Source organism: Embiotoca jacksoni, unplaced genomic scaffold, assembly GCF_022577435.1.
Source record: "Embiotoca jacksoni isolate LCO1_2020_lvr unplaced genomic scaffold, fEmbJac1.0.p SCAF_22, whole genome shotgun sequence".
Taxonomy (NCBI): domain Eukaryota; kingdom Metazoa; phylum Chordata; class Actinopteri; family Embiotocidae; genus Embiotoca; species Embiotoca jacksoni.
The window spans coordinates 2,073,607-2,093,556 of NW_027185363.1; the positions used below are offsets into that span (position 1 = coordinate 2,073,607).

At 44.3% G+C, this 19,950-nt stretch overlaps 3 protein-coding genes across 3 annotated transcripts; 1 reads left to right on the plus strand and 2 right to left on the minus strand.

Moving 5' to 3' along the window:
- Window positions 1–395: 395 nt before the first annotated feature.
- Window positions 396–6,749, plus strand: prpf38b (pre-mRNA processing factor 38B). Its single transcript, XM_069157186.1, has 6 exons — window positions 396–832; window positions 2,521–2,589; window positions 2,861–3,012; window positions 3,333–3,393; window positions 4,667–4,920; window positions 5,268–6,749. The coding sequence occupies exons 1-6, from the start codon at window positions 623–625 to the stop codon at window positions 5,917–5,919; spliced, it is 1,398 nt and encodes a 465-aa protein (XP_069013287.1). The 5' UTR covers window positions 396–622; the 3' UTR covers window positions 5,920–6,749.
- A 124-nt stretch (window positions 6,750–6,873) lies between these two features.
- LOC138202864 (fibronectin type III domain-containing protein 7-like) lies at window positions 6,874–12,531 on the minus strand. Its single transcript, XM_069157185.1, has 12 exons — window positions 12,367–12,531; window positions 12,019–12,279; window positions 11,282–11,539; window positions 10,911–11,174; window positions 10,563–10,826; window positions 10,200–10,469; window positions 9,544–9,804; window positions 9,162–9,422; window positions 8,786–9,076; window positions 8,004–8,237; window positions 7,778–7,831; window positions 6,874–7,523 (listed from the first exon to the last, which is right to left on the minus strand). Exons 1-12 carry the CDS (start codon window positions 12,527–12,529, stop codon window positions 7,240–7,242), a joined length of 2,865 nt encoding a protein of 954 aa, XP_069013286.1. The 5' UTR covers window positions 12,530–12,531; the 3' UTR covers window positions 6,874–7,239.
- Window positions 12,532–12,581: 50 nt separating this feature from the next.
- LOC138203235 (fibronectin type III domain-containing protein 7-like) lies at window positions 12,582–15,619 on the minus strand. Its single transcript, XM_069157986.1, has 6 exons — window positions 15,532–15,619; window positions 15,173–15,436; window positions 14,816–15,082; window positions 13,327–13,584; window positions 12,975–13,235; window positions 12,582–12,607 (listed from the first exon to the last, which is right to left on the minus strand). Exons 1-6 carry the CDS (start codon window positions 15,617–15,619, stop codon window positions 12,582–12,584), a joined length of 1,164 nt encoding a protein of 387 aa, XP_069014087.1.
- Window positions 15,620–19,950: the final 4,331 nt, after the last annotated feature.

A 19,950-nucleotide genomic window follows, 5' to 3' on the forward strand; every position in this document is an offset into this window, starting at 1 on the left:
GAAAACACTGGATCTTAAAATGACAATTGGATGTTGCGTTTAATGTCCTGAGAGAGGCACACCGAAATCAAAGATGTTTTAATAACAAGTTCGACAATCCCATTTCCGGTGTAAGGAAAAACCTTTCAAAGTAAGTGCTAAATACATCGGTATGAAAAGCCAAAAAAAGAAAGTTTTTGCATGTTTTTGATTACATCAGTATAGAAATGCATAATGATATAGATATATCTGTTTGCCCAGTCAAATCCAATGTATACTATTGTCGTGTATACACTCGCATGCTTTTATTTTCCAAATGAAACACTCGCCGTGATGACGTCACGCGGCCGCGCCAGCAGCAGCGCGTTCACACTGCACCACTGACGTTACATTTCCGGTTCCACCTCGAAACAAGCAGTTTAGCTAAAAAAAAAAAAAAAAAAAAAAAAAAAAAAAAAAAAAAATCGTCGGCGGGAAGTTACTATCGACGTTTTACCTCCCAACGAATCGGCAAGAACTTGACGGACAAAAAAAAAAAAAATCGCAATCTGTCGACGGTTCGCCACCTATTATTGATGGATCTGTAGTCGGAAACACGCCAACACTAAACTAAAGCTTAGCGGCGTGGGACTCGGGCTGACATATGGCTAACGTCGGGAACCAACTACCAACACAGGCCGTTAGCAAGCCTGCACCGGGAAAACACGGGAACGTACTGCCCCTGTGGGGCAACGAAAAGACTATGAACCTCAACCCGATGATTCTCACCAACGTGCTGTCGTCGCCGTATTTCAAAGTTCAGCTTTATGAGCTGAAGACCTACCACGAGGTCGTGGACGAAATCTATTTCAAGGTAACTACTAGACGTTAGCAAGTGCTAACCCGCATGCTAGTTAGATAACCGCGTCCGAGTCGAGCGGTATTGTGGTAACGACGTGCGTCAGTCTCTCTTCTCTTCTTCTCTTCTTCTTCTCTCCTCAAACTTACAAGGTTTCTACTCACTTGAGACTTTCGAGAAAAAAAAATATGTTTATTTATGTCACGGAAACGCACGCAGATATTTAGCGCGCATCTCGTGTGTGTTTATCTGTAACTTTCAAGTGTCGCGGCTGAGCTTCAGATCAAATGTCTTCTGGAGGTTTCGGGTATAAAAATGAATTGATGGTTAATAATAACTTGTTCTTTGTGTTTGTTTGCACTTTTTTTTTTTTTTTTTGCGCTTAAATGTTCCGACATTTTTTTTTTTTTTTTTGTGGATTTTGTTTCTGTGAAGTTGATCGGTACCACGTGACGTGGTGATTTTACACTATGAATACAATTTAATTGAAATGTAGAAGACTTTAAAAGTTACGTCTGGTTTAGTCAAACTAAATCACCATCGGTTGATTTAAAAAAATAAATAAAAACTGCCATGAGGTCAGAACTTAAAGAAGTATTAAAGTATTAGATCAGTCATTAATCACTGGAGGTCCCTCAACATGTTTATTACAATACTGAAGTTAAGAACCTGCAAATTATGACTCCCAAAGGAAAACTTAGTCAACACGTGTGATATCAAATACAGTTTTCAGTCTGCTCTTAGCAAAATGGGATTCTCAGGAAACGGGATGAAACACTATCAAACTAATCCTGTCATCGATGTTGCATGCATCTGGCAAATGTATTTATTCATATAATGGGATATTGATACCAGGCATCTGTGTATCATTGGAATGGCATGTCAAATATTACAATACTATTCTGTGGAGCTGGGTGATATATTTTCACTCATATTTCATCGTATTTTATCATGTGACTATATTCTGTCTTATATTTTGGATATTGCAATAGATATAGATATATATATACATAATTTGCAGGTTCTTAACTTCAGTATTGCAATAAATATTTTGAGGGACCTCCAGTGATTAATGACTGATCTAGTACTTTAATACTTCTTTAAGTTCTGACCTCATGGCATATATATATATATATATATATATATATATATATATAGTGAGGCATAATTGTTTTTTTCCCCTGGTTTTAAAGAAAGAGAAGGGATGTCATTTTCTGAACTTACCAGACTTCTATCTATTCTTTTATTTGCCTTTACCCACTTAGTCATTATTATCCACACTAGTGGTGATTTTTTTTTTTTTTTTTTTTGTATTTTGAAATTTCATTATGTAAAAGTTTTGTGAAAGCACCAGTAGTCATTCCTACAATATCATTGCAATACAGATGTAAAAAAAAAAAAAATCATGATTTTTGATTTTGTCCATGTCGCCCATCCCTACTACGCTGTATCCATTTCTTACCCTCACTTCTATTAGTTTAGCATTAGGGACATCCGTTAAGCTGTGTTGATCATTTAGTAGGTGGAGGACATATATTCAATAGTCTCTAGATTTCTCATGATTGGAATAGTCTCTCTGAGAGTGCTCGAAGTAGGTCTCGTGCACAGGTGTGTTTGTTTGTGTGTGTGTGTGTGTGTGTGTGTGTGTGTGTGTGTGTGTGTGTGTGTGAAGTAGCCTGATGTGGTTATCTGTGTGCCTGCAGGTGACTCACGTTGAGCCCTGGGAAAAAGGAAGCAGAAAGACCGCAGGCCAGACTGGAATGTGCGGAGGGGTAAGTGAGAAGTACGTGCTTTTTATATTCCCCATCTTCCCCCCCCCTCCCTCGACATTTTCTTTACCAGTGTGGACGATATTTTAAAGCGGTCTGTTAAAAACTAGTTGATGTGATTTACAAGGGAAGCAGATTTAGCGTACATGAAATAGCTAAGTGATGCTGAAATTATTGTATTCCAATCCTCGAGTCAAATAGTCAGTCGCTATTGAAAGGTGAGCCGGAAGTAACGTGCAGCGATGTTTTATAAATGTCTCTTCATCCTTTGTAGGTACGTGGAGTTGGAACTGGTGGGATTGTATCTACAGCTTTTTGTCTTCTATACAAACTGTTTACTCTTAAGCTGACTCGCAAACAGCTGATGGGTCTGATCACTCACACAGACTCTCCATACATCAGAGCACTTGGCTTCATGTACATAAGGTAGGATTCTTTTCAAATTTGATCACCTTAAGTATTGTTTGTGAAAGTTTTTCCTGTTTCAGAAGACATGCTTTTTTGTATAAAGTATAAAGTAATATTTTGTGTGAAAAATATCATTTAAGTGCAAGATCTCTGTAATTTACACAAGTGTCAGTCAATCAATCGATTGCGATAAATGTTATGATGTTTTAGGTCATTGACATTTTATTTAAATCATTGCCCACATTAAACTCGCGTGTGGAATGCCGTGCAGCAATTGAATTAAAAACATTAAAATCTCTGAAGCAGATGTTCAGTGTCCTCCCTCTGTTGTGCCTCAGATACACTCAGCCCCCAACAGATTTGATAGACTGGTATGACGGCTTCTTGGATGATGAGGAGGTATGTCACCCCGGGTAATAATTTAATGTTTCTTTCTCTCCATGAAAATGTCACCACACCACACGTGAAAAGTTGTCCATTTGCACCTGTTGTGATGCTCATAGCTGATTTTTCACCTTTGCCTTCATTTGGCTTAATTGTCCCCAATTTTTGTCCTCTAAGCCTGAGTAGCTAGGTTACTTTCTCACTGCTCTGCTGCTGATTTTTATCAGGGTAAGTACCATATATGATGCTGAGTAAATCTTCTGGTCAATGTAATATTAAGGCATGCCCTCTGTTTTCTTGTTCTGACAAGCTTTTATCAGGACTTGTTGCACAAAACTCAATTTGGGACAAATGGCAATTTGAGCATTCACATAGAAACAAACACAAATATGATTATATATGTATATATATATATATATATATATATATTTTAAAAAAAAAAAAAAACGATTTTAAAGGACAGGTACAATTTTGCATGTCTGCTATGTTTTTTTTTAAATATACTTTGATCCCATGCTGTGCAACCAGGCCTCCTCTGATGTTCTGTTGCATTGTATTTGAATTGATCATTATGAAATCCTACCCAACTGGTTAATTCCCCTGTTTTTTTCTTTAGATGCCCATTGTGCAGCAGGTGAATTGGATATTGTATCTCAGCACTGTTGGTTTGCGTGAGTGCAAAGCGGCTGTTCTCTACCATATAAAGTTGATAACTATTCGACTGGTGTGCACTTATCCATCTGCTCCGGTCTGTGCTTACACCGTGGGCGACTTTTATCCTCCTGAAGAGTTAATTATGCTTCTGGGAGAATGAAGAAGGAAGCCAAGGCTTCTCTCTCTTTGTCCCTCCAGCGCGATGAGGATGTGCCTCCCATGTTCTGCTGTCCTCTCCCTTCATGTCTGCTCTCTATAGAGCAACCACTCCTCGAAGTTGCTGATTAAACACATGATGTGAAGGAAGAGGGTTGGCTCCGACTTTAGCTTGATGCTTAAAGCTCACGCTGTAAATACAGACACCAGGAACTGCCAGGCAGGTCAGATGAGGCAAATTCTGTGTAATATTTATAGTCTTGTTTCATCTGTTAACAATTAGCAGAAGTAAAGCCAGGCACATTTGATTGATATGAAAGATTAAGCTAGATGAACAGAGGTGAAAGTTCAGTACTTGGTCATCACAAATTGCTTTTTGTTGTGAGGAAGATTGAAAAAGCAAATACATTTAATTTTGTCCTAACCACGTGTACTAATTGAGCTTTTCTGTGGCTTCTTTCCTACCGTTTGCTTCCAGGAGCTTGACGTGAAGGCAGGAGGTGGCTGCGTGATGACCATCGGAGAGATGCTGCGCTCCTATCTGACCAAACTGGAGTGGTTCTCCACTCTGTTCCCTCGTATCCCAGTGCCCGTGCAAAAGATTATTGACCAGCAGATTAAGGCCAGACCGCGGAAGGTAGCCCCGAAGGAGACGCAGGAGGAGGAGGAGGCGGCGGCGGCGGCGGCCACATTTACAGAGACAGGGAGGCAAGGAGAGCGGCGCCGCTCCAGGTAACACAGAAAATGTTTAAGTTTAGTGGTAACTTATGTCTCTGCCCCATCTGTGTGCTTAAGGATTGTTATACATCTTTAATTTAGTTTTGGCAAGTGCAATATGTTGTACATATTGTACATAAGGCATTTGCACTTGCAATTATGTTAATGTGTATATATCTGACAAGTAAGAATGTAATTTTTACCAGGAGAGATACTATTACAGATATCAAGAATGCCTTTACAGATAGGAGTGGGGTTTGGTTATGACACTTTGTCCTGTCTGTTGTTAATCACTTTCAGGCTGTTTGTTTGGTTTTGTTTTAAAGTTAAATTGCCCCTAGCTAATGGTGTTGTTCTGACAGGACACCCAGACGGACGCCGAGCCCCCGAAGGTCGCCCAAACGGTCCAGGAGCCGGAGCCACCATCGTGAGCGAGACCGCCACGGCCCCAGCTTTGATCGAGAGCTGGAGAGAGAGCGCGACCGCCAGAGGAAGGAGAGGGAGGGCAGGGACAGGGGGGACCGAGGGGACAGGGAAAGGCGACGGTCCCGTAGCGTGGACAGAAACCAAGACCGACGAGAACGCAGAAGAAGTTGCAGCGGCAGCCGCGACAAGAGGAGCGAACGCAGAGAGAAGGAACGAGATGGAGGGGATGACAGGAACAGGAAGAAGGACAGGGATCACCATAAAGATAGAGGCACAGAGAGGGAGAAGTCCAGGGATAAGAAGAGCAAGGGAGAGACGGAGGACCGCAGGCATAAAGATGACAGGGAAAGGCACAGGGAAGAGAGGAAAGCCAAACGATCAAGCCGGAGTCGAAGCCGAGAGAGGAAGCACAAAGGTGGGGGGGAGGAGAAGAGCAGGAAAAGCAGAGAGAAGGATCGAGACAGAGACGGAGAGCAGCAGCGCTCTCACAAACGGAGTGGCAGCAAAGAGAAGAGCCACCATCAGCGAGAGTCCATCAACGACCACAATAAACATAGTGACCGCAGAAGGAGTCAGAGCACTGAGTAAATGTCGCCTCCCAGCAATATTACTTCTTCTACTCCTGTGTTTCTCCTCCTCTTTTCTACCCAGTTGTCTGGTGAAGGATTGTCAGCACATCGGACACCCTGAGGTGTTGTCTTTGGCCAATGTAATGTTGCTTTATGTTTTTCTGCTATTTCAACCCCCATTAGACCATTGTTAGTCTTCACTTGAAATCTACGAAGAATGGCATTTTAATTTTCTATGGTTCGTGTTTTTTCCCCAGGACGATATTGGTTTGTACATAATGTTTGTTGGATGTCTACACACCATAAATGGGCAGAGTTGCATTTCCTGCTGGGTTGGGCGCAATTAGTGCCGAAGGCTCAGCTCCCCACTGTCACATGATTTATGTAATTTACAAAGAATAAGCATCGATATTTTCGGGCTTTACACGAGTCAATACATGCTTCTTTTTTTTTTTTTTTTTTTTTTTTTTTTGGATTAGTATTGAGGTGCATATGTGAACGGTTACAGTTCAAATTCCAGCAGTGATACGGCTCAAAAATGGGTTAGCCAGCGCCAAACAGTTCTGCCCATGATGGTGTGTAGGCAGCCAGAGAATGTTTTATTCCTCCAAAGGGCAGCCTGCATAGGGTCATTTTTACCCCACACACTTGAGCCCTGCTTGTGTTGTGTTTGGGTTATTGCTCTGTTGCATTTTGTTTTCTAATAAAACACTTTTACAAACAACACACAGTTTTGTTTTGAAACGAAAGGATGGAAAAATATTACCTACATTACCGTCATTGTTCGGAAATGCAAAGGCTGAATGCAAATAGTTTTGGGATAATTTTATTAGAATGTAGTCTGAAAATATTTTTCATATTAAATATACATTCAGAAATGGCAAAAAGTGGATAGTCTGGATATGTTTCAACACTTCCTGATATATTACCTTGAAGAGGGCTAACATATCATTTACAAAAGTGAAGATAAAAAAATCAGGCAGAACAAAGCCCCATGTGTAAAATATGTAACCTCAACCAACAGCAGACCAGACCTGCATCCATAAAGGCTTTTTATATAAGCAGACTAGAGAAACTTAAAAGGGCCTTGTACTTTTATTTTGAAGACATCCCCTTATACCCTTTGGTGTTAGTGTTACGTGATTAACATGCTCCAAGGAAAAATTGTGCAGCTTTTGGTAAGCCAGCAGAAATGTAACTGTCAGAACTACCCACAGTGATTCAGATCTAAAGTTGTGTATTATGAGTAAAATGTTTGTCATTCAAAAGTGCTGCCAAAGACTCCTTTAAAAAGGAGGTGTGGACACCTCCAGCTTTGTGTGCAGAAGTGTTTTCCTATTTACTGTGGAAGCCCCTGTCCTGTTGGCACACACACAGGCTCTGACTCTGGTCCGCTATCAGCCGAGTAGACGGCAGACGCGGCGAAACAGTAGGTCGAGTTCGGGCTCAGATCAGTGACAATGATGCTTTCCCCGTACACCGTTAGTTCCTGATCCTCACTGGAGCTGCCTTGCTTCCTGATTGCCAGGTTGTAATGGGAAGCACCCTCCACCTGAGACCACTCGATGAAAACAACTGTTGACATTGGTTGTTTAACATCCAGCACCGGAGGTGAGAAGACTCCTGATGGGAAAAACAAGTCAGAGCTCTGAACAAGATCCTGGAGGACTTTTTTTTTTTTTTTTTTTTAATTTTATCCAATACATGATGAATGAATTCAGACCGTGTGAAATCTTTCAAATTCCAGTTGGTATTACAGCCCTAAGTCCTCTTACCCTTCAAAAACTAGGAATACTTATACAAATTATCAAAATAATCAAAAGAACTAATTCATTACGAAAACATGGTACTCTTTGTTCCTACAAATACAAACTCACCATACACTTCCGCTTGTTCACTGAGGTCTCTCCTCCTGCGATCAAGTGTCCCCACTAGAGAGAAACAGCTTGGATCAGTTGTTTTATAATACAATATTTTAAATAGAATAGAAGAAATGAAATGTAATAGAATATGTCTTGATTTTCGATACAGCACAGATTACTCCTCTACATCTATCAAATCTGCGGCATCTCCTTGCACGTTCACACACATATCAGTCCCTACCATGTGTGACGTCTGCAGCTTGGCTTTCTCCGGCTGCGTTGCTGGCTGTGATCAGCAGGTCACTGGAAGTCATGTTCAACAGAGAGCAGGAGAGCCCCGCCACGCTGCATCGCTGGGCCTTCGGTGTCACACTGTTGTCATACACGGTGTACGTGGTGGCAAACACTGAAGCGTTCCACGAAACTGTGGCAAAGGAGCCGTTCCCACTGTACACTCCTGACGGCGGACAAGGAGCTGGGAGAGGAGAAACGGGAGTTAAAGCCGACTGCTCGTGTTTTTCTTGTAAATGTTCAACCATATCTAGTTTGGCTCTCAGAATATACACCAATGAATATATGCATCTGATCAGCTGGCTTTCCTCAGATACAACCGGCAGGTGATTGTCTTATTTCTTAACATGGGAGATGGCCCAATGGGGGCATTCATCAACACGCAGCTCAGTGAGGCAACAGCTATTTCAAAGCACAAACCTCAGTCAGATAAAGGATTATTGAGTTAGATTAACGTATTGAACTTCCCCTGCACCCTCTCTGCTACTCGGGGATGAAAAGAAGGGATGGCAGGTTAATAAGGAGCTGGCATCCTCTGCTCACATCGTCTAATGCGTACAACCTTTGTATCCTCAGATGAGGTATAACAAATGATATTGCCTTAATTTGTACTCGTACTACACTGAAATAAAGACATTCATATTCATCTCAGTTTAATTGCTTGCGCTTGGCCTGAGGTTTAAAGTATAACGATGCGACTGAAAAATGGCTCGCGTATGAAGCGTAGTTTACCTGTTGTTCCACTGAGACGCTCAGATTCGCTGCTCGTACCCGCAGCATCCCTGCTCTGCACCGTAGCGACGTAGGACGAGCCGCAGGGCAGAGGGATCTCATAGTACGTCGTGCTTGTCCAGTAGGAGGTGAGCTCAAACAGGGCCCGGCTGTCTCCCAGCAGATTCCCAGTTAAACCCAGCAAGTACTCCGTGTTTCCGCAGGAGACCTGTGTCCAGCTGAAGCGCATCACCTGGACCTCCATCTCCATCGGCATCAGCTGCACCTCAATAGCATCCGGGGGACAAGGGACTAAGGGAGAGAGAGGAGGAGTTACTACACGGGGTAAAACATTACAAATGTATAAACTTTGATTTGTGACGTGCTGCTTTTGTACCTGCTCCGCTCTGCACTGAGTCACTGAAGGAGCTGTTGCATGTTCCATCTGAGGCCTGGACAGAGAAATTATAAACTGTTCCACAGTCCAGGCCACCGATGGTACAGGTGAGGTCTGTGCTGTGACAGTACAGCATGTCTCCATTTCTAGCCTGGGCACAGCCATAGTAGTCATTAGCATTATCACTGGGCATCCACGTCAGCATCGCAGACTGATTGCGACAGTCGAAAGTCACTGAGAGTCCATTTGGCTGGCAAGAACCTGGACAGAGGGGAAATTAAGATGTTGTAACTCTTCATTAGACTTCTAATATATGTGTTGTTGTTTTTTTTTAGTTATGCTGGAACCTTCACTGATATTCTTTATGTCTGAAAACACATACCTGTCTTCAGTGTTACATTTTGACTGGCTTTGCTGGAGCAGTTCTCGTGACTGGCAGTCACAACTACTGTGTACTGCTGGTCACAGTGGAGCTCTGATATGCTGCAGTTACTGGAGGTGGTGTTGCAAGGATGCACATGTCCATCTGCAGCCATAGCAACAACATGGTACATTTCGGCCACCGGAGAGGGGGTCCAGGACACCATCGCATTGTGGTCCTCACAAGAGGCGTTCACCATCACGCCCCCGGGCGGACAGGGCTCTGTGGCAAAGTAAAGGCATGTTAGCGAGTCAGCACTATCAGAGCAAGATTCAAAGTTCTTATCCTGAAGTCTGGTTAATAGATTTTCTAATTAGAGCACAAACTGACAATCTTTACATTTTAACGTGTTAGTTAGCGAGCTTTTCAGGTTCACGTATGCAGATTTTGTTTCCTTCGGACAGGACCCGACTCGCTCTTGCCGCTGATCAACAATACAGTAATTTAGTTACTTTTAATTTCGATACTGTGCGCCAAAAAAACTGAAACAAACTTAGAAAGCAAAGAGATATTTGCCAAAATGTGGAACTATTTCTTGAAGAGGTCAAAAGCTGAGCCAGTGTAAGACTACTGATCTGTACGTCGCTGTTTTTGGAGGATGTTAAATGACTCCGTACCCATGCTGACTCTGTGTGGTGGACTTCTCATACTGCTGCACCGGTCTGGTGAAGCAGCCACAATGATGGTGTAACGGAGGTCACACTGTGCTCCGTGGAGGTAGCAGCTGGTGCCAGTGTCATTGCAGGCCAGGAAGGTGTGGTCACTGGCTTCTGCTGTGGCAACGTACACCGTGTTTCCCTCGCTGCCCTCCATCAAATCCCACATAACAAGGATGGAGGAATTGTGACACTGAGGGAAGGCGGTGATACTAGAGAGGGAGCAGGGAGCTGGGAGGGGGAGGGGGGGAGAGACAGAATTTATTAACTTATCATTGCAGCGTAAATGAAAAAAATAAATGTCTCTCACTCAGACTGAAGTACCTGTCTGCAAGTTGAGGGTGGCGCTGGGCTGACTCTCACACTTGCTGTTTTTAGCAGCAACACTGAAGTTATAAAGGACGCCACAGGCCAAGCCCTCCACCTCACATGTAGTGTTGGTGGAAGTGGTGCAGTTGGCTGTGTAGTCCTCTCCACCCACAGCTGACACGGTGTAGCTGTCTGCCCCAGGAGCAACGTCCCATGATATCCAGGCAGAATTGGTCACGCAGTCGAGGTAGCCTCTGATTCCCTGAGGCTGGCAGGGAGCTAAAAACGGCAAACCTGGAAGTTAATTTGGTGACTGGATGGAAGGATTTATCCAAGCGTGTGTGGTTTTTGAAGTTGTCATACCTGACTGGAGGCTCTGGGTCTGACGGTGCGTGCTGCGGCAGTCACCTCTGACGGAGGTGACTTGAACGGTGAATGTATTTCCACATGTTGAATTGCTGATGGAACATGAGGTGTTTGTGGTGTTACATAATTCGTTGGTTCCTCTATTCTCCGCAGTTGATGAAACCAAATAGTGGTCGGCCTCTCTCATGGCATCCCAATAAATCGTCATGTCGTTTGATGAACAGCTGATCTCGGCACTCACGTTCTGAGGCGGGCACGGACCTGAGAGAACAATTTCATTAGTCAGCGACAAATCTAAAATTAAACATGTTTGAATACACAGGACAAGTTTTATAGAGGTTCGTTAGAGTCTCTTCATTTGCTTTTACCTGACTTGAATATCAGAGCCTGACTGGGGACACTAGAGCAGTTGTCGTCCACAGCAACCACCTGAACAGTGTAGCTGCTGCCACATGTGAGGCTGTTGAGGTTACAGCTGAGGTCAAGGGTCTGACAGCTGGTGTTGCTATGACTACTGTGTGCTGTCACTGAGTACTGTACAGCACCGGGACTGGCAGACCAGGACACAACAGCAGTGTTGTTGGCACAGTCCATCAACACTGAGACATTAGTGGGAACACATGGTACTGCGGATACAGTATAGAGAGCAAGTTAGTTAGTCATTACATACTGTGAGGAGAGTATGATGTCACCATGTTGGACTCAAAGTTCAGCAATATTTAATGAATTAGATAATTCTCAAGAGTAGTAAAGGAACAAAAATAGTTAAATAAAGGGCCTGTCACATAACTAAATCCTTGAAAGGATCACATATCCATCAAATTACACTGGTAAATACAGCAAAATTCATTAGTTTGAATATACAACATATTGTTTATGCTGAAGGTTGGTTCGAGAAGATTGATTTAAATGCTTTTTTTTTTTTTTTTTTTTTTTTTCCCCCTATAGGCTGTCCCTTTCAAATATTATGGGTTCAACTGGATTTTCATTCAATGTACTCCAACAATTTGTTATAGAAAAAAACCCCTCTTTGAACAATATAAACAGAAAAGAAAACAATACATACTGCATATATTTTTCCTACTAACATCCTTTTAGGGCTGACCTGATTGCAGACTTGTGGTCTGACTGGAGGTGATGTTACACTGTTGGTTGGAAGCTGTAACCGACACAGAGAAGTTGTGCCCACACGTCAGGCCATGAACGCTGCATGTGTTAGTTTCCGACATGGACGATTTTGAGATGCCAGCGTCAGTCTGCAAGGTGGCTGTGTAGAAGTCCGATCCGTTACCAGGCTGCCAGGTTACCATGACAATGCTAGAGAGACAGTCCTGCGTGGTAGTGACTCCCATGGGCGGGCACGGCCCTGAAGAAAAGACACACACGTTAATTTTAGACCCATTTGAGCACACTTCTACTATTACAATTTCTGAATCTGTAAAACTGTACATACAGGTCTGTACGGAGGATGATGCACTGGAGTTGCTGTGACAGTGCTGGCTGTGAGGTGTGACTGTGAGGTTGTAGCTTTGTCCGCAGGTAAATTCAGAGAAATGGGCTGTCGTGACATTAGTGCTGAGACCAAGTGATTTGTCTCCTGCCTCAGCTGACACCATGTACATCTTTGCCCCGTTGCTGGCATCCCAGCTCAGAGAAACGACTTGCATATTACAGTTCACAGAGGCAGACAAATTCTGGGGCACACAGGGAGCTGAAAAGAAACAAACACGATGGATATGAGACAACACCGATTTTTAGCTACATTTAATGTTTAGTGATGATCCTGTGAATTTTCCTAGAAATTGCTCTGTACTTCTTTTTTTGAAGAACAGTTAGATTTAAACCCAAGTGTGGATGGATTCATTATAATTTTACAACTGTACTTTATCTGAATATCAGTGAATTTCACGTTTTATTAAATTTGACAATTGATTGGAATCACATCTGTATTTTCCCTCTAACTGGTGCGAATTTTTTTTTCCAAAAAACATTGTAGAAACTATTTTACAAATAACAGATCCATATAACATCCCAATATGAACAAAACTTTCCATAACATACCCATATGGATGACGGAGCTGTTGCTCGGCAGGCTGGTGCAGTTGTCACCCTTTGCTCTCACTACAACAGTGTACTCCTCCCCACAGTGCAGGTCGTTCCAGGTGCAGGAGGTGCTGTTGGTGAGGCAGGGGTGGGTGTGCCCATCAAGGGCAGTCGCCATGGTAATGTATGTCTCAGCACCATCACTGCGCCCCCAGCTGACAAAGCCCACGTTAAACTCACACTGTACATCGGTCGCCACATCCCGGGGGATACATGGAGCTGTGGAAAGATGATGGGGATGAAAACACAGTCAAAACAAATGTGTGGAGTCTAAAACAATGTACATGTGATGTAAAATGAAGAATCATACTAGTTTTGAAGAAGGCAGGACTGCTGGGGATGCTGTCGCACTCGCTGCCCTGTCCTTGCACAGTGACATTATAGTCCTGCCCACATGGTAAAGTGGCTGAAAGAAGGGTTTGGGTTGTGTTGTGGACCTTGACATATCCCAGGCTCCCTGTGGCTGAAACCAAGTAATTCACCACACCGCTTGCTTGGTGCCAGGAGATCTGGACCTCCTCACTCTGACAAGGTGCCTGAGCGGAGACAATCACAGGCTGGCAAGGCTCTGAAAGGGGCAGGAGAGAGAACCAAATAAGAGAGAAATCCATTTAGATGATTACCAGTCAACCACTAAGAAATAGGGCAAGTTGTAGTAGAAATACAGCTTAGTTTCTTAGGAGACAAATTAATTTGCAACTAAATGAATAATATTAATTGACCGGGACTGCTGGTCAGATAAAACATGATGGTTGTCTTTTTCTCTGACTATTTTAAGACTTACCACATTAAATGAAAAATAAAAAAAATCAATCGTTTTTTTTTTTACGTTTTTTTGTTGTTGTTTTTTTTTTTTTATTTCAATGACTACAGTGGATTTCGGTTTGGGCAGTTTTTTGTTGGGAGGCTGTGACACCAACCGAGAGAGCTGCGAGTTACATGAAAGGTCTCCTCACCTGGACACAGGTGTGTTGAAGACGCTCTCCAGGATACAAACAATAAACTGGAAAATACAATTGAAACCAGCAGAAACCAAGAGGGCAGACGACCACCGGGTGAGTGTTTCTTTCACGTATTTCAACAAGCATGGCAGCTCAAGAAACGCTGTGTTGTTTGTAGTAAAGAGCTAACGGTACGGTAGTTAATGAACAGCAGTAGAAGTTCCCTGATGATAAGCCAGCGTCTTTCCTGTCTTTATCTGTTTACTGACAATATGGTCTGACCGCTAACCTTTTATGTGCTTCTGTTTTATGTTGAGTTGGCGCTTTTACTGAGGGGAGAGACCATACTTGTGAACACGGAATCGAGAGATTTTGCGGGTTTGGCGCGGTTCGGCGTCAGAAACCCGCGCGCAATGTATTCTGGGACATGTAGGCACTGAAGCGGGAGCAACAAAACGCAGCTTTCTCGGTCAATAATGTACTGCTTTACCATCGACACTGAGTGGACATCCACAAAAAGTGGCGAATTTGTGAGCAACATTGAAATTTTGCTGCTGGTGGAAGTGGCATTACGTTTTTTCACTACTTAATAAAGGCGACTGCTGGACAGATTTAACGAAACTGCATCATATTTTATTAGGTGGTCATTCGTTTTATGTTGAAAATCATAATCTGTCAAGTAACTAAACCTGTCAAAATACAAGGAAAAGTAGAAAAGTCGTTCCTTGTACAAAGTGCAAACATAATGTCAACACTAAAATAAAATAGAAACTTAAAATTGTTAGTGAAAAGTGTTCTTAATTACTTTGTATGGCGGCATATGGTACAGATAAAAACACTTTTTGGCTTGTGAAGTACCTGTCTGGATGAACACGGTGCTACTGGCCTGGCTGCAGCAGCCTTGAATTTGTGCTGTGACAGTAAAGTTATACATCTGTCCACAGTCCAGACTGGGGAACTGACAGGTGGAGCTGGTAGAGTTGCACCTTTTCTCTCCTCCTCCCCCCGACGCCTTCATTGCACTTGCTTTGTACAGTTCAACTTCAGACCGCTCTTCCCAGGAAAGGACAACAGTTTGGGAGCCACACTGCAGGTTGACAGCTACACGCTGAGGAGGGCAAGGACCTAAGACAGGTGTTGAAGGATGGGGGTTAAGTTGTGATCGAATAAAGACTAACAGCTGCCATTTATAGGGATTTAAGTGTAAAAACCCACGTGTGGTAAGGTTGGTGCGTGTCGGTGCGGTGAGGCTGCATTGCTCATTGCTGGCAACGAGGCTGAGATTGTAGGTCTCCCCACAATTTAAACCTGTCACATTACAGCTACTGTGCTGCGTTGTGCACAGAGTTTGAAGACTTCCACCGACGACGGCCGTCAGAGAAACATTTGCTGGACCATAAGTAGAATCCCAGGACACCACCGCTGCACCGTCGGAGTCGCAGCTGACATCTACCTCTGTATCTCTGGGCAGGCATGGAGCTGAGGAAGCAGCATTAGAAAAGAAGAATGAATGGGCACAAAAAAAAAAGAAAGAAAACGTACAGAAAATCACATCTACTGAGTATTATTTTTACCTGACGTGAGAGAGACCGCTGAGCTGTCAGAGCTGTTGTACTGCTGTCCTACTGCTTTGACCCAGACGCTGTACACTGTGCCGCACATCAGCCCCGAGGCGACACAGAAGGTATCTGTGCTAACACAGGAAGTGTCGTGGCCATTTTGGTTGTCAAAGTAGGCGACGTAACCCACGGCGAGGTCGCTCTGCTCCCAGGAGACAGTTGAAGTCAGCTGTTCACACGCCATTCTGGCTTGAACGTTGGCAGGTGGACAAGGTTCTGGATGAAGGGAACACATTCAGGTTTGAATACAGACATAAAGCGGTACACGGTGAAACCGTTAAAGTCAGTCCTGATCAGGTGTCAAACCTGTCGTGAGGCGGTAGGGTGCAGAGGACACAGTGTTGTTGCAGGCCGGGTTGCGGGCCATCACAGTGACGTTGTAGATCTGGCTGCACTGCAGACCAGTCAGGGAGCAGTTGGTGTTGCTGGTGTTGCAAGTGACTGTCAGGCCCTGGTCGGTCACAGCCTGAACAGAGTAGGACCTGGCACCTCGTGTTTCGCCCCACATCACCTGGGCAGCGCTCCCATTGTAGTGGAGAGAGACATTCACAGGAGCACAAGGCTCTGGAGGGACAAAGAAGGAACTTTGAGCAGTGATATATCACTTTTGTGCACTCTGGTGGACTTGCTACAAACGCACACAGGTGAACATACTGCAACCTACCTGTGCTGAGGTGTGCTGCCATTTGAGCAGTGCTGTTACAGGTCTCTCCTCGAGCCGTCACAGTGACATTGTAGTCCTCTCCGCACCGCAGAGAGCTCGGCTGACAGTTGGTGTGGTTGGTGTGGTTGGTGGTGCAGCTGGCGGTGTGGCCTGAACGAGCTGTCAGCACAGTATTGTAGGACACGGCTCCAAGGCTGGGTTCCCAGGATATCGTCGCAGGTTGGACCTCACAGTCCATAACGGCTTCAATGCTGCTTGGCTGGCACGGTCCTGAGGGATTAAGAAGACTATGATTCATAGCTGAAAATAAAAATGCAAATAGCGGCAGTAATGTCATTCAATAACTGAATCTTTGAGCTTAAATTCCCTTTAGCATAGTTTTCCCAAACGCTAAAAGTCAAGAAAGAACATCTGTTCTTAAATAACAAATAACTCAACATATGACACTTTGTCTCCCTTATTACTTCAGAATCAGCTGCCACAATATACTGAGTATTTCTTTACCTGATGTGAGATGGACTGTTGAGCTGTCAGAGCTGTTGTGCTGCTGTCCTACTGCTTTGACCCAGACGCTGTACACCGTGCCGCACATCAGCCCCGAGACGACACAGCTTGTATCCGCGTCCGTGCCAACGCAGTAAGTGTCGTGTCCGTTTTGGTTGTCAAAGTAGGCCGCGTAACCCACGGCGAGGTCGCTCTGCTGCCAGGACACAATCGCAGTAAGTTGCTCGCAATCCAAGTTGGTTTGAACGTTTGTGGGCGGGCAGGGCTCTGAATAAGGAGGAAACACACATATCGATATAAAAAAAAACAACGTAGACATACTTGTGCACACATCCGCCCCCCCCCTGATCCGGTATCTGACCTGTCATGAGGCGGGCGGTGTCAGAGATCACACTGTCACAGGCCTGGTTTTGAGCCATCACAGAGACGTTGTAGATGTGACCGCAGTGAAGGTTGTTCAGGAAGCAGCCGGTGTCGGTGGTGTTTCGGGTGACCATCGAGCCCTCGTCCGTCACAGCCTGAACAGAGTACGAGCTGGCGCCGTTTGCTGCGCTCCACAGCACCTGGGCAGTGCTCACATTGTAGTGGACAGAGACATTCATAGGAACACAGGGCTCTGGTAGGGGACATGGGTGATTAGTGTTAGTTTTGTTAATGTAAATAATTCCCTGAGATCTGTGGTTAAAAACTAGTCTAAAGGTTCAAGTTGTACTAGCCTGTAGTGAGTGAGGCAGGTGAACTGGCCGGACCAGGACAGCCTGTGTGCATTGCCTCCACAACAACAGAGTATTCTTGTCCACAAACCAGGTTGTCAAGGTTACAGGATGTGCCCATTTCACTGCAGGAGGAGCTGTGTCCGTCGGTGGAGGTTGCCTGGACGCTGTAGGCTGAGGCTGCAGCGGTGTTGCTCCAGCTGACCAGAGCTTTGTGTGTCGTACAGTTTAGCCAAGCCGACACATTGGTTGGAGGACACGGGGCTAGAAAAGGACAGAGGTACAGTTTAGAGCATGAAAAGTAAAGAAATAGCTGTAAGTTTTGAGAAATATTCTTATTTTCTCTCTTGACAAGAGTTAGTTCTCATGTTTGTTTGCTTTTTGTTTAATTAATACAGACGTTACAGTAGAAAAACCTTATTATTATTATTATTTTCTTTAGAAAACAGTTATCCAAGTAAACGTAGTCAATGTACCGGTGAGCTTGTCGACAGGAGTGCTCCTCTCGCTCATGCACACATTTGTGTGACCCGTCACAGTGAAAGTATAGAGCTGACCGCAGCTCAAGTCCAGGAAGGAGCAGCTGCTGTCACTGGAGTCACAGGTGGAGTTTACACCTGAAGCAGAAGTGGCTTCAACGGTGTAGTTCTGTGTTGTGCTGCTCCGGTTCCACTTTACTGTAACGACGTTGGAGCTGCAATTCAGGTCTACGGTGGTGTTCTCAGGTTTACAAGGAGCTAGAAGTGGTTAAAAAAAAAAAAAAGTTAGTATCACGTTATCAATTCTTCAGCATACCTCATTTTACATTTAAGTTGCGAACACGACGGCGCTGCACTCACCGGACTGAACCTTGTAGTCGGAGCCGGCGATGATTTTGCAGTGAATGGAGGAGGAGGTGACGGCCACCTCGTAGATCTTGCCACACCGCAGGTCGTGGATGGAGCAGGAGTTGGATGTTGAGTTGCAGGACGTTCTGTGTCCGTCTGTGCTGATGGCCCAGGCGGTGTAGTCGTCAGAGCCGAGAGTCCAACTCACATTCATCACGTTGGTGTTACACTGTAACTCCGCGACAACGTCTTCTGGCAGACAGGGAGCTGACAGAGAGAGCGTTCGATTATAGAGAAGAACGTTGTCTACACTATAGAGGGTAGGGGTAAATTATGAGTCATGGGAATTGATAAAGGAGTGACTAATCTGTTCACGAATCCTACCAATGAATAACGTGATTTATGATTTAGAAAACAATCACACTATCAGGTTCTACAATGCTCTCTCAATCCCAACAGAGGGCACGAGTCACCAGTAGTCTCTTTGAGAGGCTGATTTATGTCAAATGATGTGTGGTGACCCGAGCCCATCTGATTGTTTGTCCACCAAAAGTTAAACATCTACAATTCAGAATCATACACAGGCTTGACTTTTTGTTTGACCGTCGAAAAAATGTTTTACGTTAGTAAATGTCTGATAAATCTCAAAGTTTAATATGCAACAAAATGTAACCTTTTGGAAGCTATTGACCTATTTTATTTAATTTTAGACCAATCGTTAGACTTTTAAGGACGGAGTGGATTGAGATCCATAGAAATATTTATACGCGAGTCTCAAGCGGTACAAGGCAACAGAACTCTGACTGTCTTAACATTTACATATGGTTGTTCACCTTACGGTGAAACCAATAAAGATGATTTAACAAAAAAAGATTTTCTGTGGTTTTACTACAGCGGGTGTCCATAGTAGTGTTTCTGCACTTACAGACATAAGCCCGTTCTCGTGTCTTACCGGAGTCAAAGTGAATGTCGGTGTGTTCGCTGCTGTTGCAGCTCTCTGTGGAGGCCACCAGTGTAGCCGAGTATGAGCGGCCACAGTGGAGCTTCACAGAGCAGGAGGTGTCGTTGGAGGAACAGGATGCTACGTGGCCGTGCTCTCCTGTTATCTCAACAGTGTAGAAACCTGCTCCGCTGCTTTCGGCCCAGGAGAAATTCCCATTGTTTGTCCCACAGTCCACACGGGCCGTCAGATTTGTGGGCTTACAAGGGGCTGAAAGAACAAAGGAAGACGGATGCGTTGCGCGTGTTTATTTTGCATTTTGATACATTTCTTACTGGGCTGCAGCAGTGAAAACTCTTGCATCCGTTGCTATAGAAACGCACGGTACCTGTACTCATTTCTATGGACGGACTGTAGATGCTGCGGCAGTCTCCATCCTGGGCTGCAATGCGGAAAGCATATCTCCGTCCACACGGCAGGTTAGACGGCGTGTGCGAGGTGTTGGAGGTGATGTGCTCTGAAGGAGGCGATGTGACACCCATCCTCTCAATTTGTAAAACATAGGACGCCCTGGTCACTGGACTCCACGTGAGGGTCAGGGCATTGGTATCACAGCTGACGTTGCCCGTCAGGTTAATAGGCGCGCACACAGCTGGAATGATACAGGATTTGATTTTCAGTATTTGTGACATTACTTGTGATTAAATCCTCCTAACGACCAACGAT

Coding starts and splice junctions, on each gene's coding strand:
- prpf38b (XM_069157186.1), top strand. CDS start 623: ATGGCTAACGTCGGGAACCAACTACCAACACAGGCCGTTAGCAAGCCT. Junction 833..2,520: donor TGGACGAAATCTATTTCAAG/GTAACTACTAGA, acceptor GTGTGCCTGCAG/GTGACTCACGTTGAGCCCTG. Junction 4,921..5,267: donor GGAGAGCGGCGCCGCTCCAG/GTAACACAGAAA, acceptor TTGTTCTGACAG/GACACCCAGACGGACGCCGA.
- LOC138202864 (XM_069157185.1), bottom strand. CDS start 12,529: ATGGTGTCAGCTGAGGCAGGAGACAAATCACTTGGTCTCAGCACTAAT. Junction 9,077..9,161: donor CTCAGTGCAGAGCGGAGCAG/GTACAAAAGCAG, acceptor TCTCTCCCTTAG/TCCCTTGTCCCCCGGATGCT. Junction 8,238..8,785: donor GCGTCTCAGTGGAACAACAG/GTAAACTACGCT, acceptor CTCCTCTCCCAG/CTCCTTGTCCGCCGTCAGGA.
- LOC138203235 (XM_069157986.1), bottom strand. CDS start 15,619: ATGTGCGGCACAGTGTACAGCGTCTGGGTCAAAGCAGTAGGACAGCAG. Junction 15,083..15,172: donor ACGCACCAACCTTACCACAC/GTGGGTTTTTAC, acceptor CACCTGTCTTAG/GTCCTTGCCCTCCTCAGCGT. Junction 12,608..12,974: donor CAGCTCCGTCATCCATATGG/GTATGTTATGGA, acceptor TGTGTGCCCCAG/AATTTGTCTGCCTCTGTGAA.